Consider the following 26,657-nt stretch of genomic DNA (forward strand, 5'->3'; position numbering starts at 1 on the left):
GATATTCGTGGATCCATGCGTCACATTAGGGCGGTGGGAACAAAGCCTGTCCTCCGTTGACAGCATCGAACACGTGTGGGGGAGGGAAATCGAGTCTAAGGATTTCACTTCCCCGAATTCGTCAATCTTTCCGTACTTCATACACTCTCTTGAAGTCTGTTTTCCTGAACACATAAGTTCAACACATTGAATCACTGGAGTGGGGTTGGAAATGAACCCCGACTAAACTTGTAGATTCTGATTTCGGGGCATGTCACGAAGCACATTTTCCTGTTTCTTTTAGTTTCCGGGACACTAAAAACTCATCACTGTAATGTAATTGGGAATGGCCAACGACGAGAATAATTTGTTAATATTCGTGTTCACTGTCGAGGATGCGAGATCCTCAGAGGACATGGTCTATGGGAAAGTGTCACATGTCTACTGCCTACTGCGTGATATCAGCGACACCAAGCACGATGCATAGTACGCCATTTTTCAGCGGGCACTTTTCCAATCGTTAAATTACGTGAGGAATGCGGCGCAACGTCTGGGCAGAAGTTAAGGCAATTCCAATAGTCTTGTGAAGTAGTTACGAGAAAGGGACACATGATCCTATCTAGCCTAATTAAAACTAGCTTAGACTAGAAGAAGTGTGCAGGTGGGGGGGGGGTTTATGAAACACGGCGGACCCTCCAACCAAAACAAATGAGAAACGAAACCAAATGGTAATACATAGGTAAAATGTATAAATCATAATCGCAAAATACAAGGATACAAAATTGTAATATGGAGAATTAATTATCCTAATTAAGAAGTTGAGACAAATCAATCATTACATCATAACATGTGATGACTTCGATCATGAGCTTACGAAGACATCTTGGAAGACGGGGGGATTCCTGAGTAAATAGAAGATAGACTCGATAGGGCACTACAACTAATTAGCGCTAAACTCTTACAACAATTACTGGGGAGAAGGGTGAGCAACAATATCAAGAAGTTACTGGAGGCCTTAGACTTCCAGTGCTTCTATGGAGCGAAGGAAAAGTAATAGCCGAAGGGGCTGAAAAAAGATGAAAGAAAATGGGAAACACTAGGCAGTGTGTCACAACGCCAAAGTTGTGACACACTGACACATGGTACTAATTCATAAATGAGGAAGTAAGAAAATATGATCCCTGAATCACACTGGTTATCAACCAGTTATTTACTGATACTTCTATCCTTGTGGACAATCTAGCACCACTGTTATATGTTATATTTCATGTGCTGGTCAATGGTTTTTATAATTGGTTAATAGTCCTATTTTTTGTAGGTAGTTGTGGAAAGATGGTAAAGGTATTGGTGTTTTGTTGGTCAGAATTTGGAGTAGTATAATTATTATTTGAGGGGGTAGATGACAAAGTTAAGGGGAGAAGGTCGAAATAGGCATGTGTTACAGATTGTTTTGTTGGGGAGGAATTATGCATATGCCTAGTTGTTTTTTGGAGAGGGATACATGTTTTCTTAGTTTGGGAAGAATTCCAAACAGTTTCACTGCACGATAGTGCATTATTATTTGGTTTCATGTGGTACATTAGCTATTTTGGGGTGTGTAACGTTGAGGGGGGGAGGTGAAAATGTTATCGGTCATTGCAATAATCTTTCAGTTTGCTTAGGTATTGTTTAGGGGAAGTGGGTGTGGGCTAGAGGTCTGATGGTGGTACTGATAGGTTCAGGAGGCTTTGGTGTTGGGGTGTAGCTGGTATTGGGTTAGGATGAGAGTTTCAATTCTCTATGTCCAGTTTAAAGGCTGTGTAGGAGGGAGGTTTACTCTGGTTGTTTGGAGAGGGAATGGATTGTTGGCACTTTAGGATAAGAAGATTGCTGGTGTGGCATAGCTGATGTACTCCATTATATTTTGTATAGTTTCTCCTTGATAATGGGGTCTTTTCTCAAGTGATACGGATGTAGTTGTCAGGGTGGGTGAGGAAAGAGGATGGATCAGTTCATGGGCAGGAGTTTTTGTGGATTGGAGTAGAGGTAGGAGTATCGATACTACCCTGATCAAGATCGGTAGAAAGGGAGGTCTACCCGATTTTGACAGATTACGGGTCATTCCTGGCTGGTCACATCACGTGGAAGGCGTGGGTCACAGTTACAGTTCTGTCGGCAATTAATATATACATGTACTTTGTTTTTCAATATATCATATAACTTTTTAGTGGGGAACTAATGTCAGTATACAGAATACCTACTTGGATGCTTTTACAAAGGAGAGAGACACTCCTTCAAAAGAGAGCGGAGTGGAACAAGAAGAGAAACATCATACTTAACAAGATAAAAGATTCTCTTGTTGATGCTAATGCAGCCATGATGAAAAATCTTTGCCATTTTTTTCACCATCTCAGGTGGATTACATAATCAGTGGAACCACCATGAAATGGTGTTTTGAAGATGATATTAGCCGAGCACTAACTTTGTGTAATTTAAGTTCAAAAGCCCATCGCTACTCGTGTAAAAAATTGTAACTTTCTATATCCATCAGTCACCACATTAAATTGATGGTCATTAAAAATCAGTGTTGAACCAGGGGTATCGTACACAGTTCTATGTCTAATAAAAGACAAAGTTGAGTCAATGGATGGCCAATGTGACTGTGCGTTATGTCATTTGATGAATGTAGTGTTGCATAAGTTTGGTCCTATGACAAAGGTGTAGACACACTATATGAACCCAAGTCACATGTCCAATGTATTATGATAAGAGGACTAATTTCATCATGGAAACAGCTAATTTGCTACTAGTAACCATAGAACTATTGTTTGATTTGGTAGTGAGGGTAGAAGCCGCTAGTTTTCCTGTTGTTGTCATGGTTAATGATCTTAGTCCTACAAATACAAACATCTGGAACAACATTGGTGCAGGAACCAACAATTCCAGTTGTACACGACAGAGGAACTCATGTGTTTGCCGATGCACCACATCTGGTGAAACTTATTCGAAATAATTTCCTTGATTCTGCATTTGAGCTAGGGGAAAGAGAGAATGTTTACAGTGGATGTATGAGAGAAGGCATTCAAAGTCATTCAGAGGAGTGTAAGTGATTTACAGCTGACACACCGTTTGACAGAATTTTATTTTTGTGTAAGTAGTATCCAACATATGAATGTGAGTTTAGATATTCAGCTACTTTCGGAAACCACAAAGGTTGTAGCTAATTTTGGTCTGAAAGGGTTTCTCCAAAGCAAGTATTGGAGAAATACAAGCCAGTTTATAAAACTTGTTAGTTCATGGTTTGATCTTTTTAACTGTAAGAGTTCCTTATGATAAAAAATGATTATGGGATTAATTTAGAGGAATAGAATGAGGTACTGGATAAAATGTTAATGATTAATAAATCAGTGAAATTCTGTGGTAATAGGGCCTATTATCAGTTTCAGAAATGGCTCATTGTTTCTTGCCAGTCTTTGGCCAAGATGTATGAAAGGATAAAACAGAAATACAACGTGTCTTACATAAACCAGAATGGGTTGGAACATTGTTTTGCAAGTCTTCAACAAATGACTTATGAACATCCGTCACCAGTTGCTCTGAAGTACAGAATTAGAACTCATTTGCTTGGAAAGGAAATGGAACTTGTTTTTATAATACATACACATACATATACCAAGGCTCCTTCAACCTAACAAGGGAGGTAGCCAAAAAGAAAAAGGCATAAAATCATTCCCACCCATTCCATCCCCACATACACTCCACTTCCCTCCACCCTCCGTCCCATCTTAGCACCTCCTAGATGACGGGCCATCCCCGCACCCCGTCCAATGCCCTGGGTCAGAGGCAGTGTCGCAAGGCACAGCACATCCAAAGCAAGGCTGCTTCATTAAATCAGCGACCCCCCCCCTCTCCGCCCCCCCCCCCATGCATAAAAGGAGAAGACGGGGAGAAATCCCTTTGGGCTGCGTCAAATTTTGCTCACACATACTACCTCACCCCCCCCATCCCCCCACCCATTCCACCTCATGCATCACACATCATCCATATACAACCATTCTCCATTCACCCTTGTCTTCTGTCCTCTCCCGTCCTTCCTCAACAGACACTCCCCTCTTCCCCAAAGCCCCCCTCACCCCATCCATCTATCTCATCCTAGGACGTCCCCTCATGTTCACTCCCTCCACATCTGCCTTCCATACTTCTTCTACTAGTCTTTTTTCACTCATTCTTTCCATGTGTCTAAACCATCCCAATACTCCTTCATCAACCCTATCTCCCAACTCCCTTTCCACCCCTGTTCTCCCCACCTCCTCACTTCTCACTCCATGCAGCCTAGTAACCCTCATCACACCTCTCAGACACCTCATCTCAAACACATTCAAACTCCTTCTCTCTTCCTCTCTTATGTTCCATGTTTCTGCCCCATACAGTGCTGTTGGCACAATCACTCCTTCATACAGTCTCCTCTTAGCATCCATTCCCAAATGTCTATTCCTCATTACACTTTTTAATCCACCTAGGTATTTACTCGCTTCTTTCAATCTACATTCTACCTCCACATTCACTCCACCCTTCCCTGCCACATTTGCACCCAAGTATCTAAAACTATCCACTTCCTCCAGTCGCTCTCCCTAATGCTCACTTCCAGTCTACTGCCACTTTCACCCCTCGTACATCTCATCACCTTACCCCCACCCACCCAAACTCCGTCACCAACTTCCTCAATCCCTCCTCCGATCCCGCCACAAGCGCAGTGTCGTCCGCAAACAACAGCTGGCTCACCTCCCACTTTTCTCCATTTTCTTTAACCATCTCCAATCCCTGACCCACTACCCTTGCATTTACCTCTCGCACTACCCCATCCATGTACAAGTTCAACAGCCCGGGCGACATAACGCATCCCTGACGAAGTCCCACCTTTACCTCGAACCACTCACTCTCTCCATTTCCAATCCTGACACATGCTCTACTACTCTCGTAAAAACTCTTGACAGCTCCTCGAAGCTTTCCTCCTATCCCGTATATCCGCAAAACCTCCCACAGTGGCCCCCTGTCCACCTTGTCATAAGCCTTTTCCAGATCCATAAAAGCCAAAAAAAACATCCTTCCCCTTTGTAGGAAATAGGCCAAACGCAGAGTATGGGATCCAATCTATTTGACGTTTCGCCCAGCAGGGCTTCTTCAGAAATAACATAGTTCAGAAACATTTTACTCCTTACATAGCCCGAGCTTGCGGGGAGAAACAAACATGCTTTCATCATCTTAACCACTGCCTTCACTTCATCCTTCCTTATTTCTCCTCCATTTTCTTCACCACGGTCACCTTCCCAGCACCTCCCACCGCAACTATATTTCCCTCCCTATCCTCCTTCACATCTAGCAACTCCCTAAAATAATCTGCCCATCTTCCCCTTACTGCCTTCTCTTCCATTATTATCTCTCCATCTGCACCTTTTACCTTTTCCTCTCTACTTGATTCGCCTCCTCTTCCTCTCTTAATTTCTTTCCAAAACATCTTTTTATTACTTCCAAAATTTTCTGTCATACTCTTACCCCATTTCACATCTGCTCTCCTCTTTGCCTCTTTTACCTTGTGCTTTACTTCTCTTTTCTTTGTACCTCTCATATGACTCCCTCGTCCTATTTTGTAACCAATCTGTGAAAGCTCGCTTCTTCTCTTCTACAACCTTCTTTGTTTCCTCATCCCACCATTCACTACCCTTCCTTCTATTTCATCCTGTCCTTCTTGTGCCACATACCACCTTTGCACACTCTGTGAAGCTCTCCTTGAACCATCCCCATTCCTCCTCCACTCCTAGCTCTACTCTATCCTTCACTCCCTCCCACTCCTCTCTCAGCTTCTTCTTGTACTCCTTCTCCTTTTCATTTAAAGAGTTCACTTTAAGCACCTCCCTACCTTTTGTCCTTTTCCTCTTTCTCCATCTATTCTCCACTCTCAACTTACCTTCCACCAGATAATGATCTGATATTCCCCACTCTCTCCCCTTAGCACATATACATCCTTAACTCTTCCTATTATACTCCTACCTACCACTACATAGTCCATTAATGCTCTATCTACCACTCTTCCATCCACCACCCTCTCCCATGTGTACTTATGCTTGACTTTCTTCCAAAACACTGTATTTGCTATCATCAACTCTTTCAAGACACATCTCCACCATCAACTCTCCACTACGATTCTTTCCTGGAACTCCACATTTCCCAGCCACTCCATCAATTGGTTAATTTCCTACCCTAGCATTAAGGTCTCCCAGTACTACTACATTGACGTTTCTCCCTAATCCCTCTATGCACTCATCTATCCAAAAAGCCTCCCTTTCTTCTACACTCTTCTCACTACCAGGCCCATATGCACTTACAAAAACCCACATCTCCTTTCCCAGTTTCACCTTCATCCACATTATCCTTGAGGAAACCTCCTTCCACTCCACTACACGTTTACCTATCTCTTCACTTACTAGTATAGCCACCCCTTCTCTCCCTCTCTCTTCACTCCTGAATGCCTCCCAATTACACTCCCAAACTTACACTAGCTCTTCCCTCTCAACTTAGTTTCACTCAAAGCCAACACATCCATCTCTCTTCTCACAAACATGTTACATATCTCTTCCCTTTTACTCTCATCTGTACCACATCCACGCACATTAAAAGACCCAAAACTTAGGGTGCTGGTTGGAAAACTCCAATTATTAAAAATATTATTCAAATTAATTATAATAATAATAATAATTTTATATGGCATTGAATCAATATACACGAAGTGCAGATAATGAAAAGAACACAGTTCGAATTAACAATTACAAATGCAGAGGATAACACAAAAAGCATGTAAGCTTATTTCCATTGTTGACGGTAACTATTACAGTGAGGAGTGTCAAGACGCTGTAAACATATTAGAGGGATCTTTCTCTACACTGACCAAGGCAAAGTAAATTATTAAGGATCAGTCTCCAGCAAAGAGAGCTAACACTTTCTACAATGTTGTTTGCTTCACTAGAGCTAAGGGATTCTGTGCAAGGAAATGATAAAACCGGTGATCCAATGGTCAGCGAACAGTGTTCTCTAGAGAATTTAGCATAAGTGGAAGGTCTGCAGGGTGGGTACATTACCTACAAGTTCATGACACCCAGTGAAGAATAAATAAATAAATAAATAAAAAATGGAAAATGTATTATTATGTTACCATGAGCTAAAACATGGAAAAAAAGTTCATGAGTTATTTGATGTAATTGTTTTCTTTGTTGTCACATATTTTTCTGAATGCGTGTTTTGAACAGTTCGACAAGCAAGCAAAGTAAGAAATTTGTAAAAGTTTCAAAATAAGCCAAACAGAACTTCGAAACAATGTACAGTAATCACGCATCAATTTGTTCTTTCAGTCTCGAGATTATAAATAAAATGATAAGTTTTCAATTGATATTTATTTCCTGGTGTTTTGAATGGGCTGAGAAAAGCCTCTGGTATAGTGTGTTGGCTGGTGGTTGGGTGGCTGGCTGACCGTTGGTGCCCTCCATGTGACGTCACGGCTGCGCGGCCACGGTGAGTTCGGTGATACCTGGCAGTCTGCTCTCTTGACCATGGTATCGAAAGTATCGATACAAATCGTGAGGAATCGAGTATTATGTGTACGCTATATAAATAGTTACATTTGAGTGATATATTTGATTTCCTCACAATTTCCCCTGCCTTTTTAGTTAACTCATAATAACATTAACAGGTTTCCCATGGAGATTTATCACGTCACTCCCTTCTGGACTAACTACTTTCGTAAATCTGGATAAAAATGCCAATGGGAATGGCCCGACAGATTTGTAATTATTTTTCAAACGAGAGGAAGAAAATTCAGAACATTTAACAAATTATATTTTATTATTAAACCTACTCTCTTAATTTCTTTCCAAAACATCTTTTTATTACTTTCAAAAATTTCCGTCATACTCTTACCCCATTTCACATCTGCTCTCATCTTTGCCTCCTTTATCTTATGCTTTACTTCTCTTCTCTTTTCTTTGTACCTCACATATGATTCTCTTGCCCAAATAAGAGAGGAAGAGGAGGCGAATCAAGTAGAGAAGAAAAGGTAAAAGGTGCAGATGGAGAGATGATAATGGAAGAGAAGACAGAGAGAGGAAGGTAGGCACAGTATTTTAGGGAATTGCTAAATGTGAAGGAGGATAGGGAGGGAAAGGTAGCTGCAGATAGATAGATAGACTTTATTTGGCAATAAATCAATGTACATGAAGTGCAAATAATGACAAGAACACATAGTTCGAAATAATAAATGTAAATTGCCGAGGATAACACAAAAAGCATGAACGCTTATTTCCATTGTGGTCCTCATCAGGTTATTATTCTACATTAAGTCACACGGACAAACATACATCGGGGGTTGAGGGGACAAGAGACACTCATGAGTAATACCAGTCAGTACACATATGACACATAAACATTGTTATGGTTTTGCTAATATTACTGAAATGTTTGTACACATAGGAACATTGAGTCCAAATATTTGAGCACCATCCAAAAGGAACATTGCTTAAGCAAAGGAACAACAAAATAATGTTAAACTGTAACAAAACAGTATGAGTGAGTACTATATCGGAGTAGTACCATTAATAATATACTGCATTTTTCAACATCTGTATCAACATGTATGAGTGAGTACTATATCAGAGTAGGACCATTAATGATATACTACAATATTCTACATCTGTAACAACATGTAGTTATAGCAAATCCTACACTGCAGCTAAGGTCACCTATTAATTAAATCTAACATTTTACCTGAATCTCAGGACGGAGTGGGCAATTACTATGAGCACCAAGGAGTAGTACATTATAACCTGAAGCACCAGAGGTAGGGTACAGGGGACCAGTACTCGAATGAGTAAAACAACAAGGAGAATGAGGAAAAAGGTCAGATCATAACTGTTCTCGGAACCTACCTGAGACATATGCCATATTATGACTGGCAAAACAAGGTGGAAACCAATTTGTAAACATCAATCATTGTTATGCTTAACTAAACTTCTGAAAAAAGGGGGGAGGGGAGGTCAGAAACAGTTATGAGTGAATGCAGATATGGATGGTATTACTCATGGATTCAGGTATTCCTCACTAAGCTAGTAGTACACAAAGTCAAGGCTGTTCTCTGTCCATAGCTGACATATAGTAACCCTTGACTTTTTTCTTGAAGGTAACCTTGCTATTTGTCTTCTTAATGGACACAGGTAGTGAGTTCCATAGTTGAGCACCTGTGAAGTGAAAACTGTTTTTGGTGAAGGGACCTGCATGAGGTACAATAAGAGACTCTTGACTGTTCCGGGTTCGGTTCTCAGCCGATAATGTAAAATTACAACTCACATATGAGGGAGCAGAATTATGAATGACATTGTAAACCTGGTTTAGTTTCAGCTGCTGGACACGATATTTTACAGGTAACATTCCTACCTTGCTAAATTCTTCTATACCAATATGACTACGTTGAGGTAGGTTTAGTATGAATCTAATTATCTTATTCTGTGTAACCTGTAGCCGGGACTGGTTTTTTCTGCTCAGACTACTGTACCAAGAGCTACAAGCGTAATCAAAGTGATGTTGTAACAAGGCTGAGACCAGAAGCTTCTTTGTTTCCAGATCAAAATTTCTGGCTTTTCTGTGCAAAAATTTGACTTTATGTGAACACTTGGAAACAATCTTATCTGTTATAGCATTCCCTGAGAGGGACTGATCTAAGGGTATTCCAAGATAGGTTACCTCTTGTTTTGATTCCAAGACTTTAACCCCACATCTGACCTGTACATCGCTGCGTTTCCTGAGGTTGGGTTTGGATGCGAAGACAATACTTTCCGTTTTACCGAGGTGTAAGGACAGCCTATTATCTATGAGCCAGTCCTGGACCGATGACAGTTCGACACTCAGTTTCTCCTCTACTTCAACTGGGTCCCTATCTGAGACAATTACAGCGGAGTCGTCTACAAATAGCAGTACCTTACAGTTCACCGCACCTGGCATGTCGTTAATATAGATCAGGAACAGTAGCGGTCCTAGAATTGAACCTTGTGGTACACCACAAGTTATCTCTCTGTCATCTGAGCGGGCTTCATTTACCTGTACTAGTTGATTGCGACCTGTAAGGTAGGACTTGAACCAGCCAATATTCGCCACTCCTAATGCCTGAAGTTTTTTTAATAGAATATCATGGTCCACTGTATCAAATGCCTTTTGAAGATCCAACAAGACTAAACCCATCTAATTACCCCTGTCGCATTCCTGAAGTATTAGATCAGAAAGGTATACTAAGCTGGTGTCTGTTGAGTAGTTCGTTCTAAAACCAGATTGCATACCGTATAGTAGATTACGTTCCCTGAGGTAGGTATCTAACTGATTGTATACGGTACGTTCCAAGACCTTCGAAATAATACCTAGAATTGAAACAGGCCTGTAGTTACCTGCCTCAGTTTTTGCGTTTTACTTGTAAAGAGGTGTAACCCGAGCCCTTTTCATGTCGCTTGGGATAAATCCTGAATTAATAGACAAATATATTATGTGGGTTATTGGGGGAGTAATAATTGAGGCTCCATCCTTAACAAACCTCGCAGGAATGTCATCTAACCCTGTAGTCTTATTGGCACTTATGCTAGCCAGTAATTTAAACACTTCTTTTTGAGTGGTCTTATGCAGTTTGAAACACTTTGAGGACTTGTTCTTATAATACTCCTGAACGTACCTCAGCCCAAACTTCCCAGAACCTGTAGGTAGGGATTTAACTAGTTTTGTGGCAATGGTTGTGAAAAAGGTGTTGAAGTGATTGGCTATGGTGTTCCTATCAGAGTTGAGCTCACCGTTTATCAAGAGTCCTATCCTGTCTACTTTGTTATTAGGCTTTGTATTAACTTCTAGGGTCTTCAGTGTTAGCCAAAGCTTCCTTGGATCGTGTTTGTTCTGGTGCACCATCTTAGTACAATAATCAGCTTTGGCTTTATCCTTCCAATAATTCACCTGATTCCTATAGTACAGAAAGCCATTATAGTCCTCCTGATTTCCACTTTTCCTAAATCTGGCAATAAATCTGTCTCTATCTCTAATTAAACCCAGTATTTCATTAGTCATCCATGGCTCCGTCCTCTGTTTTATTCGTATCTCTTTGAGAGGCGCTACTCTATCTATAATAGTAAGAAATGTGTACTTAAAATTAGACCAAGCCTTATAAACATCGGTACAATTTAGAACTGGCGACCAGTCTGTCCTACCCAGTTCATCTACAAAATGTTCTCGTGAGTAATGCTTCATGGAACGAAGCTTCACTGTGTTGTGCTTGTTGAAAATCGTCTTCCTAGCTTTCCTAGTACAATATATGAGCTTGTGGTCACTAAGACCATAATCACAAGCACCAGACTGCGTTATCTTGTTACGATCGGAGACCAGGATAAGATCTATGATGGACCTGGATGTGCCTGTTATTCTAGTGGGCTCGTCAATCAGTTGTGTCAGGCCATGAGATATTAGCAAGTTTCTCATTGCCTTTAAGGTTATTATTTGTACTTGCCAGATTCGTATTAAAATCACCTGGGATAATAATTTCTTGGTCATGAATATTGACCCGATTGAAACAGGTGGATTCTAATGCGCTATAGAAGGACATCTGTTTTTGTGGTCTGTAACAGACCCCGCATAAGATGGGATGCGATTTGGGTAACAATATTTCTATCCACACAGCTTCGAGCCCATCGTTACTCATAAGGTCTGTACGGGGGTTGAATGCTAAGTCGTTACATATGTAAGTACAAACCCCTCCTCCGGTCCTCTTTCTATCATTACGCACAACACTATAACCCGGAATCGCAATTTCCGAGTCGAAGATGGTACTGTCCAAGATCTAAGAATATAAGGTCTAACCACTTCCGACCGAATTTCGAGGGAGTTGGCGCAGCGGGCCCGTGAACGTCACCTGGCTGTTCAAAGTGGGGTTGGCGGGTCCTATAGCTGTCAGTTGAAACTGGTGCGTCGTTTGGGAAAGACGTTGCCTTCGCTCGCACCGCTCCACGCAATTAGTTATATTCTGACAAATATTATATAAAATATATATATAAATATATATAAAATATTATAGTTCCTGTCTATATATATGAATATATAATATATATGATATATAATATATATATAAAATATTATAGTTCCTGTCTTCCTTGGCGTTTCACAGTTTTCTTCAGTGTTTCACAAAGAGAAAATGGACCCAGCCTATTGACGTCAGAAGTTGCGCAGAAGAATTCAAACGGTCTGACCTGTATATTTAGACCTTGGTACTGTCTAGCCAAGTTTCGGTGACACCGATGACTGCTGCCCTGGTCCGCCGCGCAAGTAGACGGAATTCGTCTATCTTAGGTAGAAGGCTTCTGGCATTTAAGTGCACGAAGTGGAGGCCCCGCTTGTTGAAGCAGCTGAAATCACCCCGGGGTGTTGACTGGGGGGAGGCACAGCGATCGGGGTTAACAGGTGAAGGGTCAACCTCACCGTCGGACAAGGGGGCTCCTGGTAGTTCATTGAGTGTACACCCAATGCAAGTGAAGCGGAGAATGTCCTCATTCACCAAGGCAGCATTGTAGGTCTCGAGAGAAATTCCACAGCACTTGATGTGAGTCCATTTCCCACATGACGAGTGGACGTGCGTGTGCGTGGCTCCCGTATAACTGGGGATTTTTCGCGCGGGGGGGAGTGCCAAAGGAGGGGATAGATTTCTAGTGACTCGTGAATGGTTAATCCAACCATGGCTCTCAATTGCGGTGTCTAGCTGAACCAGTGGCAGCCACAATTAGGAAAACAAAATTGAAATTTGTATGGAGGAACCGACATGCCAGTGGGCCGAGGCCGAGCGTGTATAAGTTGAACAAAGGTGCCAGTGTCGGAGAGGGTAATAAATCATCTACCCCTCCCCCTCCCCCCCCCAACCGCACCTCTCAAACCGAGTAAAAGGCTATGGTCGGATTGACTCCTCCTCTTCCTCCACCCCTCCGTCTCCCCCTCCCTGCTCCTCCCTCCTTCGCATCCACCGCGAGCAAAACGGTGAGGGCGAACTTCTTTATAAGTTGAACAAGGTGCCACAGTGTGGCTGTGTCAAACCATCTACCCCTCCCTCCCCCTCCCCCCCCCAAACACACCTCGAACGCCTAGACCTCCTCCTCCTCCCTGCTCTCCCCGCGCCAAGTCTCCTCCTCCCCCTCCTCCATCTCCTCCCTCCTTCGTATCCTTCTCCTTCCGATCTTATTTCCTTCTCTTTCTTATCCTTCCGATTTTATTCCCGAACTTTTAACTATCCTGACTTTAATGCGCCTCGTGGTTAGGGCAGAAAGGATGAATCTGGCACAGAGAAAAAATCTTAATTGACTTGTTTAAATCCCTGAGTGGGGCCGAAGTGTTATTGCGAGTGAGTACACGTGTTTAAGTTTCCCCAGCTCAAGAGCTTGTAATCGGTGCCGTGAATAGTGTATACACGTGAAAATTTACGACATGGCGCCAGGGATGACCGGTATGCTTTTAGCCATGCTGGGAGCGGTCTTACTGATTAACGTAGCTGCAAGTGGTCATCCTTCATACGTTGCAGTGGGAATTCCTGGCTACCCTCCGCTCCTCTCTAACATTGGGGTGAGGGACAGAAGCTCTAAGATCTCTTTTAACCACCATACTCTGTGTCAGTTCCTTCCCCCGCCTACCCCAACAACAGAAGTCAGAAAATGGCGTCGGATTCGATTAGCCAAGCATAGTGCGAAGCGCTAAGAAAATGACAGTAATGAGTGAGGAAAATGGAGAAAGGACAGAAGAGAAGGGTGAATGGAGAATGGTTGTGTATGGATGATGCTGTGATGTATGAGAGGAGGTGGGTAGGGAGTATGTGTGAAAAATAATTTGACGCAGCGAAGGGATTTCTCCCTGTCCTCTCCATTTCTGCATGAGTGGACGGAGAGGGCGGGGTCGCCGGTTTAATGAAGTGGCCTTGCTGTGGATGTGCTGTGTCTTGCAGCGCTGCTTTGGCCCCAGGGCAGTATACAAGATGCAGGGATGACCCGTCATCCAGGAGGTGCTAAGATAGGAGGGAGGGAAAAAGGAGGAGGGGAGTGGAGTATGTTAAGGACGGAATAGATGGGAGTGGTTTTTATGCCTTTGTTTTTTAGCCACCTCCCTTGTAAAGGGAGTATTAAATCTACTCATACTCAAAAATATTACTTATAGTCATATAAATAAATTCAGTACTTCAGTTATCATTATATAAAATATATAACTTTCAAAACAATTCTGAAATTACCTCAGCGGTGGCGGTGTTTGGGGGACACTACCGTAAGGGTGATTGGCTGTACAATAACGACTACCGATACGATGCCAGGCGAAGAAGCGTAGACAGAGGCGTACACAGAGGCACATATGAAAGTGGCTAAAGGCTACCAAGGGTATAACGAAGACGTTCCAAGAAGATAAGGTGTTGGCAGCTAGACTAAGGGATGAGCACAGTAAAACGTTCCCTGGGTTGTACACTGACATCAAGACCTTTAACGTGAAAGCGTCTGTACGCGAGTTCCAAAGGGAGGAGATCGCCTTCAAATCAACGATAAACAATTCGAATACAGTGACGATATGTTTGATGGATTGGAGTGTTTGGACGATATGATATCCGATGAGGATTCAGAGGCGCTCTTGCGGCATTACTTCTCAGGATATAAGAATTTTGTTAAACACGGTGCGAAGTCTGATCACAGGTACTTTCAGATGCATTTCTTAAATAGACTTTTCAAAACGTCCAAAAGAACTGTTATTCGCAACAAATACGCTATAAGAAAGGTAAAAGCTGCGATTAAGCATGAAAATGAAACGATAAAGGAACTTATCGTACACGACGCTCCATCTACCTCAAACCAACATGTTGAACAACTTTTACTGTGGTACCAGTACAGTAACCACAGTAAAAGTTGTTCAACATGTTGGTTTGAGGTAGATGGAGCGTCGTGTACGATAACTTCCTTTATCGTTTCATTTTTATGCTTAATCGCAGCTTTTACCTTTCTTATAGGTGTAACATACGATACATCCATGTCTTTCAAACAACACATCACAAACATAAAAAACAAATGCACACCTAGACTTAACGCACTTAAGTCAATCGCTGGGACAACATTTGGACAAAACAAAGAAACTATATACAAACAATGCATGCGCTCAGTGATGAATTCTGCGAATTCTGCATGGGCTCCTAATCTCAGTGAGACACACCACAACACCCTTCAAATCACACAAAACAAAACCTTAAAAATTATCATAGGCTCCACAAATACAACACCTACAGACCATTTACACCCTGAAACAAAAGTCCTCAAAGTCAAGGACCACCTCGACATGAGAGGCACACAAACACTTGCCGCAGCCACCACAAACACACCACACCCGCTACACTACATAGCAGAACACCCACACACACCAAGAAAAACAAAGTCCCAAAGACTATAAACTAACCGAGCAAGTGGGTCTGCCCTACATGTCATAACTCTTACTTCCTTCCATTTCATTCTTTCCTTCCACTTAACCCCCAATCCCACCTCCCTCCCTCTCCCCCATCTTATCTATCCTGCCCTCTAACACCAAGAAACATTAAAACAACACCCAAAGACCTGTATCACACACAGATACTCTCTTCTCTTCCTCCACAACCACCACATACTAGCCCCCGGAAACATATTCATAATCATATCCCTCACCGCTCCATTAACACACTGAAAGACAACACACTGCTGCATGGCAGACCCCCTGATATCCACCCTTCTGAATCCTCTCTCCCACGAAAGGACAGATTCCACTTGGCCAGATTGCGGTGCGGCCACGACCCAGCACTTCTAAGCTACCAGAAGAGGCTGGATGACCGCATTGTGAACAGCTGCCCAGGATGTAACACTTCACCCCATACCATACAACACATAATGGAAGACTGCATTATACACAATCATGCACGCAAACAACACAACATACACTCTATAAAGGATTTGTGGGAAAACCCAGTTTTGGCTGTGGCCTTCCTTGGGGAGACGGGACTGCTCGGACAGACAGTCTAGGGAACGAACAACAACAACAACAACTTTTACTTCAAAAAGCGATCAATCATATCACCAACTAACGTTAACGTAGATGAAGTTAACGACATTGTTTATTGTCACATTAAAGGTAAAGAAGTGATACACAGGAGTGAAGATCTAGCAGTTGACGAAGAACCAATATAAATCCAGACATCTGTTTACAATGGAATGGAGAGTCCCGGCTTACCGGTCCATGAGCTCAAATTGAAGGTTGGGTGCGTAGTAACGGTCATTCGTAACATAAATCCTCCAAAGATATGCAACGACACTAGACTTTAGTCACTAAACTAAAGAACATTATTGTAGGAAACGTCTTAGGTGTTGTGTGTGACGGTGAGCAAGTAATCGTACCTAGAGTCACACTCGTATCTACAGACACATCGGTACGTTTCAAAATAAAGCATTTCCAGTAAAACTGAGCATTGCAATGACGATAAACAAGCCTTAAGGTGCATCTCCACTATGCCGCTCGGCTTTGCCACACGGCAAATGCAATTGGCCCTCTGCATTTCGGCAACGCAAGATGAGTGACGAGGACGATGCAGTTCTGTTGACAGCGGCTGCTATAATTACCGATTTTTGTGTACCTGCTCGCAAAAAAAGATTTTGGGTTCGTCCAAGTCTCAAGAGTCGATATATATACAGTGGAAGTGATTTAATGAAAGACTTGATTTTAGACAATGCAAACGAGTTAAACTTAGAATACCGATGTGATATGGGATTTCGAAATTTCTTTCGCATGACAAACATTGACTTTCAGACTTTGTTGGATCTCATTGGTCCTGCTACTGCTGTATCTGAGAAAGCTGTCGATTTGCCCAGTGATATGATTGTAATGTAATGATGTGACATATGGACTTGTATCTGGCCAACCTAGGTTACATTGCACTCTGAATAAGTGTAGGTGAGGGAGGATGGTAGTTTTGTGATATGTCACAGAGGTAAATGCAACGAGGAAGTCTAGTAATAAATACTGAGCTGGACATTTCCGTAGTCCAGTGTAGGTAATCACCTCGTACCACCATTCATAGTGATATTCGTACATGATTAAACCTATTTTAATTTAGGAAATACAATAACAAGACAAACAAATTGTAATTTTATCTTTTTTCTACCATATACTTCTGAATTTAAGAAGAAAAGGGACATTACGGACATAATTCCGCCGATGACGTCATGTCCCCAGCATGACGTATCTATCCGTTTTGATGACGAGTTTCCGCAGGACGGCAACACTATCGGCCGCCTGAGGTCCACACCTAGAGAAGCCAATCGGCTTCCTTTGATGAGAGACCGCCACCGTTCGGGTTAGGATCGGCATGCAGATCGGCTTACGATGCAAACCAACGGTCACGTCTTCACTGACTCGGCCTTGCCGATCATGCCAGCCGATCGGCATAGTGGGGATGCACCCTTAGGTGTGGACACCACTGTATATATATCGACTCTTGAGACTTGGACGAACCCAATTTTTTTTTTGCGAGCAAACGAGTTAAACTTAGAATACCCTTAGGGACAAACGTTCGATAGATGTGGATTGTTGTTAGATACCGCAGATTGCTTTTCTCACGGGCAGTTTTATGCCGCATGTTCACGAGTAACGAACTGGGATTCTCTGATTAATTATCTGTACCGGATCCACTAAAGAAAACGGAGAAATAGTAACGAAACGACCACGCAATGTAGTATATAAGTTGTTCATGAATACTTTTTTCAACAGACGTCAGCAGCATATAGCAGCAGACAGTCGGTATTTGCACAAGGACAGTCATACTTGTTAGGGCTACTCTCTAGAGTTGACTGGTTCTTATAGTCCAAAGTAACGTTGGATGGCTTTCATCTAGGCAGTTACCACTGCCACCCACTTCTGGGCGTTTCCTAGCCCTTTGTCACTTTAACCTTTCCGTCTATTCGTAACTTTCCGGGATCCGCACGAGTCCTTGCTGGCCCGTGAGATTCCTCGGTCGTCCGGCCTGGCGAAATCTAGTATAAATCTTTCGTAGTTTAGAGTAGTGTAGACCCCGTCCCCACTGGGCGCACAGCGTGTCTTTCCACGCGGCTGTCGCCAAAGAACTGTGTGACCCCTATAGTATTGTCCATTTGCCTTTTCTTAGCACATTTCATGTGTTACAGGAGGCTTGTCCCCCACCCCGACGTGCAGAATGGAGTCTTCAACTCCACCTCTGCAAACGAAAAACACTTCCACTGACGACCCTAATATCGACCCGGATAAGGCTAGGCATGTTTTTCTCCACTCTGACCAAACCCGATTGGTTTATCTCAATCCCTTTATTCTGATGAAATGTCTGGTTTTTTTTTTTTTTTTTTTTTTTTTTTTTTTATACTGACCAGGTTAGGAAACCTAGGAGCGGAAATCTCCAAGTTACCACCAACCCTGGGAAAGCCACACGCGACTTGCGGCCAAGAAGTTTCATACCTTCGATGTTGTTGCCTCCCTCCCTAAGTCACTCAACTCCTGCAGAGGAGTAATCCACTGCAGAGATTTGATGACCATGGACGAGTCTGGTACCATCGAAGAAATGAAAGGCGAAGGGATTCTAATGTCAAATTCATAACGCGACTGGACCGGGAAAAGAACATGCGAGTGAACACGTCTCTTAATATCCTCACTTTCAGCTCCACAACCCTCCCTGACCATGTCAAAGTTGGATACATCCATGTCTCAGTGCGACCATATGTCCCCAACCCTTTGTGCTGTGATAAGTGTTTCAAATATGGTCACCTTGCTAAGTTTTGTTATAGCCAAACGATCGTGTGCGGTAAGTGTGCAGGCGAACATCCTACAGATGCCTGCTCTACAAATGTGTTTCAATGTGTTAACTGCCCCTCTAGCAACAAGCATGCATCCACCTCCCGAGATTGTCCCACCTTCAAAATAGAAAAATTATTTCGTACCGAGAAAGCAACTTGTGGCACTTTCTACGAAGCACGGAAGCGAAGCGTGTGATGGGAAGACAAGTTACCCCAACTAGTCCCTCCGAAGCAACTTCTTATGCTTCTGCAGTCAAGAAAACGTACAGAACCATTGAAACACAGGCTGTAAGCAAGCACTCCGATAAGGACAAAGTTCTCTACCCATCTGCCAAACAAACACGCACCCGCACCTTCCTTCCACGACTATCCCAGAGCTCCCACCACGTGTACCTACACATGTGGAAGAGGATGTTCCCATGAAGATCGTCGGCTCCTGCAAACTACTATTAAGTCCGATATCCAGCCCAGACCGAGCATCGGTAGCAAAATACACCTCTCTCACTAAGGCCAAGAAAGGAAGAAATCGAAGCAAATATACTGCCGAACTCTTTGGAATATCCAAAGCGATAGAAAATGCTCAATCTGACACACATAGTAATTTTGTTATTTTCTCGGATTCTTTGAGTGTATTACTTGAGTTCCCAGCCACACTGGGATCTCCGGGAACGAAAAAGCGGACCCGCTGGCCAAATCTGCGTTAGAAAAGTACTTTATTACAGATATACCTATAGACATAGGCACTTTCAATTCTATCGTAAGAAAACAATTACACGCCCACTGGCAACACCAGTGGGACAATCTCCACATCACACATAAACAAAAGGAGCACATAACAGACTGGTCAACATCCTACAGAAGCAATAGACGGGAGGAAATCGCCATAGCAAGGCTGAGGATGAATTCCACCTACATCACCCAGTGCAAACACCTGCACCGGTGTATTTCCTCCCCAGTGCAACACCTGCAACACTACATTATCTATAAAACACATACTCATACACTACAGAAAATATAACACACAGCGCCAGGCGCTTATACATCACTGCAGATTCAACAACATTTATTTAAACGTGACAAATATATTGACCAATGACTGTTTCCCTATTGAAAAAGTAGTGTTTTATTTGCGTACAACAGAATTATTGTGGAAATTGTAATGGTAAATTAAACAGGATCGCAGATTCACACCACGCTTAATGACCCCCTTATGGGTCGATAGCCTTTAAAATCCAACAACATATTTTTTTCACAAAAGAAGAGACGATCGTCGACACAGCGGCTATTTTCTCTGAGGAAGTTGAGCACGGAGTAATCACTATTCCTGAAGACATATTCAGACTAATAAAAGAAGCTATCAAGATGATTCTGGCAGACTACGACACCGACTACGTGTCAACCACTGGAGATTCATTGGAGGACATTAAGGAGGACATTTTGGACAAACTGAGGGAGGAAAATACGGAACTACACGAGAAATTGGAGAAGAACAACAAGAAGTTGGATCAGATCTTGACCATGATCAAGATGATGCGCGATGAACACAGCGACGAAGAACATAGGTCGCCCGAACGTAGGTTTCACGCAGAAAACTACTCTGACGAGGGCGAACCGTCTACTAAGAAACAAAACGTATCTGTGGATTCTATGACCAAATAAACCAGAATTTTGAATAAAACCTTTTTTATTTTCATACATTTTAAAGTCACAAAGGGGCAGAAGCCAATCAACCTGTCGAAGGCAGGTGTGGCGAAGCCGCTGCTTGTAATAATAATAATAAAAAAGCACACAAAAATACACCCTAACCTATGAGGTATGTGAACAGGAAAGATTAATCGAAGACCTGACGTAGGCTTTTAGTCACTTCAAGAGAATCCACTGCCGGGGGCGACGAAGATCGGCAAGAGGGCGATTTATTACTGTGATTAAAACTTTCAGTCTCGTGAAAAGCATCCTTTGGTTTTATTTATACAGTAGCGACCGCGTCACGTCACGAAAGGAAATGTCGGCATATTGGTGCCATACCCTGCAACGCCAGGGCGAGCGGTCGGGATTCCCACGTGCGAGATGTCACGTATACATTAGGTACTCAGTTCGGCTGTTGGTGTAAAACGCATTCTCCTTCCGCTCTCACGCCTTCGTGGAGATATATGAAGCATTCTCTTCTTTATACTTATCTATGTTTTGTACGTATACATTCACTTATAACTATACATCAAAAACAATACACATTGAAATACACCTATACATGTATAGTGTGATATGGTCACGCTAGGACGTCACAAGAATAATTACTGTTGTTTTAAGAGGTAGAGTATATCACACTATTAATAGAATAAAGTTTAATTCACTCTGGTTTGCATAATATAATTGTAAATTTTCGTTTCAGAAAGTAATTATTTATTTAGATTTTGTATTTTTTTCTTGTATACATATTAGCTATACAGTATTATTTTTATCATACTTTGACAACGCAATTTCCTGTTTTATTTTACAGTATTTCTAGACAACCACTGATCACAGATTAATAATACTTTATTTTCATGTTTTAGGCATACCTTGTCAGAGCTAGTTCATATCTAATTTTTGAGGAGCGCTTTATACTTCACCAATGTATGTTGTTATTCAACCTCAAAGTATAGGTGGTACAGTGGGCAGTGGGCAGTTTGGCTTACGTAAAAGGAATCCAAGTCTTCAGTTTGCATATCTAATTATGTGGATGATCACTTCAGTTTTATCACTGAAAATAGACTACAATATGTACATACATACGCTCATTCATTTCAACACTAACAAACTCAAAAAACGCTACTTTTCAGGAGAAGCAAAATAAACTTTTAAACGAGGTACTTAGCAATGAATTTTTATTTCATGATTAAATGTAGTACATAACATCTCATATTAAAAAACACATTTATTATAAACATGCTTTGGCCTATTTGAAACATAAATTTGGAATTATGACGTTATTGCCTTGAGCGACATCTAGCGGCCAGTTTTGCTACTAGAGTTATGGCGTTCTTACCACAAATAAATATATAAAATGGTAAATTCAGTTGTATAAATAACTCAAAATCTTCAATTTTTGAGTTATGTAATTGTTGAAATGAATGAGCGATATGTATATATATATATATATATATATATATATATATATATACACATCTTACTTGTTACTTCTTACTTCAGCTCCCAGTAGTAGGCGTTATGCCTGTCAGTGGTCACAGCATGTTCCTCCATCTAGCTCTATCATGGAAGGCCCCTTCCTCCCTCAGAGTTTCGATGTTGGGCAAGTCATATCTGCTGAGGGGACCCACATACGCCGGGGTGTGGGGGGTTTGTTATGGCAGCCTCTCTTACCACGGGTTGAAAGGCCGTTGGAAGGGACGCTTTTTTTTTCTTTATTATTCTTTATTCATTTATTTTTTCATTATTCTTGATTTTTTTATCATTCTTGATTTATTTGTTATTCTTTATTTATTTATTTAATTATTTAGTATTTTTTATTTATTCTTGATTTATTATTCTTTATTTATCTATTTATTTATTTATTTATTATTCTTTCTTTATCATTCTTTATTTATTTTTTATTTTTTTATTTTTTTTTTAACTCTCGATGTCGTCTTCGGCAACCCTCTTTGGTGCCATAAGGTTGATAATTTCCAGTTGAGATTTTTCCTTCTTCAGTTCTTCCTTTTCCACAAATTCTCGTTCTTTCTGCTCCTTTTCGTTCTTTGAGTTCTTCTTCCTTTTCCTTACATTCTTGTTCTTTCCGTTCCTTTTCCCTCTTTAGTTCTTCTTTTTCTCAGAGAGTTCTCTTCCAAACTTTTAAAGGAATCGATTCATACCATTAATCGATAAAGTGGTCACCTGGCACAATAGTAGTCGCGACTTCTTTTGAAATGTTATCGACTGTACTGGGTATCTCAACAGATCCCAATTCAGATTCCTCCGGAACCGTACCGGCTCTTCTTTGTCGGATGATTTTACTTAAAGCCCTCCCTCCTAATGGCGGGCATGTCGGAAAAAATCTCCTTATATATCGGGCCCCCAGAGGAACCCGGACCCTAGAGAAACCTCGGGCCCCTCAGAGAAAGCCTGAGCCCCCGGAGGAAACCCGGACCTCAAGAAGAACGGGGCCTTAGAGGAATCCTGGGACCCCAGAAGAATCCCAGGCCCCACAAAGGAACCCCGGTGTAGCCGGTTCAAGTGACTCCCCGTTTCAAAAGACTCCCCCAGTCAGGTCAACCTAGGTTCAGACGACTCCCCGTCACTTGAAACTAGTTCCAGACGACTCCCCACCCGTTTGAAATGACTCCACATTCGAATGAACCTAGTTTGAGAGGACTCCCCATTCGAATGAACCTAGTTTGAAATGACCACACATTCGTTATTGCTGCAATGGACTTTAATACTGAAATGGACGAGGTGGAAGAGTTCCTGCGGTCAAAAAATTATCCAGTGCATGTTGGAAACAAGGAAAAAAAAAGCTAATTTTCGAAGGAAGTGTCAGACATTCACAATCCAAGACGACTGTCTGAAGTATGTTCATAAACCGAACAGGAAAGATATAGTATTGCGCGACTGTGATTGTCTATTTTTGTGATTGCAGAAGTTCGCTTCCTTCGGGTGATTAAGGATCGCCAATACCAGCTTGACATTGTACTGGCTAGTCACCGAGGATCTGGTTACAGCGACGAATCTGTTGCCTTGGGAGGACACGTGGGCAGAGAAAAAGTCCTCGATCGTATAATGCAAAGATATTGGTGGCGCAAAGTTGTATCTGACGTAAATGAAATCTATCAAAACTTGCTTGCGGTGCCAAAAATCCAGCACAGTATTCAAGAAAGTTGACTCGAAATTGCATAGTATCTCAATTAAGCCTCAAATTATGCACCAAATTGGAATAGACCTATGTTCCTTAACAAAGTGAGTTTGGTTTTATAAAAAAAATATAAATGCAATATTCTATTTTAGAATAAAATAATAATAATAATAATAATAATAATAATAATAAGGAACTTGCATAAACTGATAGATATCACTGTATATGATTTACAATGGTGATTTTTCTCAGGTCCTCCAATGGTCATGTCGCCATTGTGATGGCTGTTTGTTATTTTTCTAAGTGGATAGAGGCTCGCCCTTTAAGAACAAAGGGAGCTGTTGAAGTGGCGACAAGGTGCTGCGCTACAACCTACGCAGAGCAGATAGAAAAGGAGGCAAACAAACTGATCCATGGGATGGTCCCTATGAGGTGGCTCAAGTTTGTGAAAAGGGACTGTACTATCTCATTAATATATCCACGAATATCCCCCTTAAAAATAAAGTGAATGGATGCAACCTGAAGCCCTTCTTCGAACGTGCTCCAGAAGTTTTACCACCAAGTTCTTCATCAGACCCACCATCTCCAACTTCTCTGTCAGAGCCACCATCTCCAATTGTCCAGATCATAGGGGTTCAGCAACAGGAGATTATCTACAAATTTAATCCAATAACAGTTGGAACACAGCGAGCAATCTACAACAACTCTGGTGGACGTCTGATATTTAAGAAAAAATCTGGTCCCTCTGGAAAAATAAATAAGACTTTCAAAAACACAAGTGAACCCTTTGCTGTCAAAGTAATTAAAGGTGATGTAAATTGTTTTGTTTTTTCGTTCCATGACATTCGCTATCACTGGAGAAGAAGACCAACATCCTGTTGTCAGAAGCTTGAAATGTGATTTCCTTTCCACCAGTGAAAACATCCAAGTTGATTCAATGTGTGAGGATAAAGTGTGGGAAACAACTACAGAGATTATTGCAGCAGCCAACATGTTTCAAGTAAATGTATGTGTTTGGGCAAAGTTTGGATCTATTCACACATGGCATATACATAGACCGAAAGGTAGTAAAATCCTAAAGGATTCAGTGTACCTTGAAAATAACGCAGGCAACCATTTCAATGTAGTTATCCGTGTGTAGTGTAATTTGTAATAAGTAATAAATAGGTCATTGTAATTCAAGAAAGAAGGTAATCATGTATAGTGTAATTAGTATTTTTTTTTGTATGGGGGGGAGCAACCTTAATAAAAAAAAAATCAAGCATCCAATAATGGGAGTCATTTCAACCTGATGGGGAGTCATTTGAAACCAGTTTCAGTTAACTGGGGAGTGTTGTCAATCTAGTTTCATTTAACTGGGGAGTATTTTCAAACTAGGTTCAGGAGACTCCGGGAGTCATGTTTTGGGGGAGTGTCCTCAAACGTCTACACCGGTCCTCAAGAGGAACTCTGAGCCCCAAGAGGAACCCTGGGTCCCCAGAGGAACACTGGGCCCCCAGAGGAGACCCGGACTCCCTAAAGAAACTTTGGGCCCCCAGAGGAACCCCAGGCCTCAAGAGGAACGGGACCCTAGAGGAATCCTGGGACCCCAGAAGAATTCCAGGCCCCACAAAGGAACCCTGGGACCCCAGAAGAATTCCAGGCCCCACAAAGGAACCCTGGGACCCCAGAAGAATCCCAGGCCCCACAGAGGAACCCCGGTCCTTGGAACTCTGAGCCCCCAGAGGAACCCTGGACCCCCAGAGGAACACTGGGCCACCAGAGGAGACCCGGACTCCCTAAAGGAAGTCCGGACCCCAAAGAGGGACCCCGGGTCCCCAGAAGAACCCCGGGGGCCCAGAGGAACCGCGGACCTTAGCGAAACCTAGGGCCCCAGGAGGAACCCCGGGCCTCAAGAGGAACGGGGCCCTAGAGGAATCCTGGGATCCCAGAAGAATCCCAGGCCCCACAGAGGAACCTTGGGCCACAAGAATAACCCTGGGCCTCCAGAGTAACCCTGGGCCCCCAGAGGAGACCCGGACTCCCTAAAGGAACTCCGGACCCCCAAGAGGAACCCGGACTCCCCAGAGGAACCCCGGATCACTCAGAAGAACCCTGGACCCCACAGAAGAACTCTGGACCCCCAGAGGAACCCTGGGTCTCAAGAGGAACCTCGGGCCTCTAGAGGAACTCCGCTTCCCCCCAGGAACCCAGGGCCAACAGAGGAACCTCGGGCCAACAAAAGAACCCCGGGTCCGCCAGAGTAACCCTTGGCCCCCCAGAAGAACCCCGGACCCACCATATGAATCACCCCCCACCAGAAGAACCCCAGATCTCAAGAGGAACCAACCCCAGGCCTCTAGTGCATTGGTTCTTAACCTGGGGTACCTGTATATTTACAATGAGAACGCAAACAAAATTTGTACCACTAATCCTTTTCGTATGTTTGCACTGTATTTGTATTGGATGGGGGTACAAGAAAATGTTCTGAGATATCAAGGGGTACAGGTATTGAAAAAGGCTAAGAAACCACTACTCTATAGGAGCCCTGGGTCCCTAGAGAAACACCTAGTCCCCAGAGGAACTCCGGGCCCCTAGGGGAACCCTGGCCCCTAGAGGAAACCCTGGCCCCAAAATGAACTCCGGGACCCTATGGAAACCCTGGCCCCCGAAGGAACCCCGGGTCCCTAGAGGAACACTGGGCCCCAAAGGAACCCCGGGTCCCTAGAGGAACCCTGGCCTCCAAAGGTACCCCGGGCTTCTAGAGGAAGTCCTCCACGAAGAAGAATCGTCGTTTTGCTGCCCTATCTGTATTTCAGTTATTTATTTTCCACCCTTGCAAAAGATGTCTCATTTTTTCCGGCTTCTGTGGAGGGGCGATGACGTCATTAAAAAGATTTACACTTAGATATTGTAAATATCATACTACAAGTAGCAATTACTTATTAAGGAAATTGTACTTATTCTTGTTTATACCCACGTAT

General features: G+C 42.5%; 2 protein-coding genes and 1 pseudogene across 5 annotated transcripts in view; 2 read left to right on the plus strand and 1 right to left on the minus strand.

The window, feature by feature from the left end:
• Positions 1–26,657, minus strand: part of LOC143027532 (uncharacterized) — an 81,599-nt gene that overhangs the window by 50,208 nt on the left and 4,734 nt on the right. The window lies entirely within an intron of this gene.
• Positions 12,946–26,657, plus strand: part of LOC143027530 (large ribosomal subunit protein mL51-like) — a 34,332-nt gene continuing 20,620 nt past the window's right edge. Inside the window, exon 1 of one of the 2 annotated variants that reach the window (XM_076188819.1) lies at positions 12,946–13,047. In XM_076188819.1, the coding sequence (XP_076044934.1) occupies positions 12,961–13,047 (87 nt within the window). In that variant the 5' untranslated portion in view covers positions 12,946–12,960. Of the gene's footprint in view, positions 13,048–13,476; positions 13,627–26,657 lie in introns of those variants that run through there. The other variant, XM_076188818.1, reaches the window with a different exon arrangement.
• On the plus strand, positions 19,289–25,245 carry LOC143027439 (uncharacterized; annotated as a pseudogene).

This window comes from Oratosquilla oratoria, chromosome 8 (assembly GCF_046742065.1).
Source record: "Oratosquilla oratoria isolate Oo_2021 chromosome 8, ASM4674206v1, whole genome shotgun sequence".
In the NCBI taxonomy this organism is placed as follows: domain Eukaryota; kingdom Metazoa; phylum Arthropoda; class Malacostraca; order Stomatopoda; family Squillidae; genus Oratosquilla; species Oratosquilla oratoria.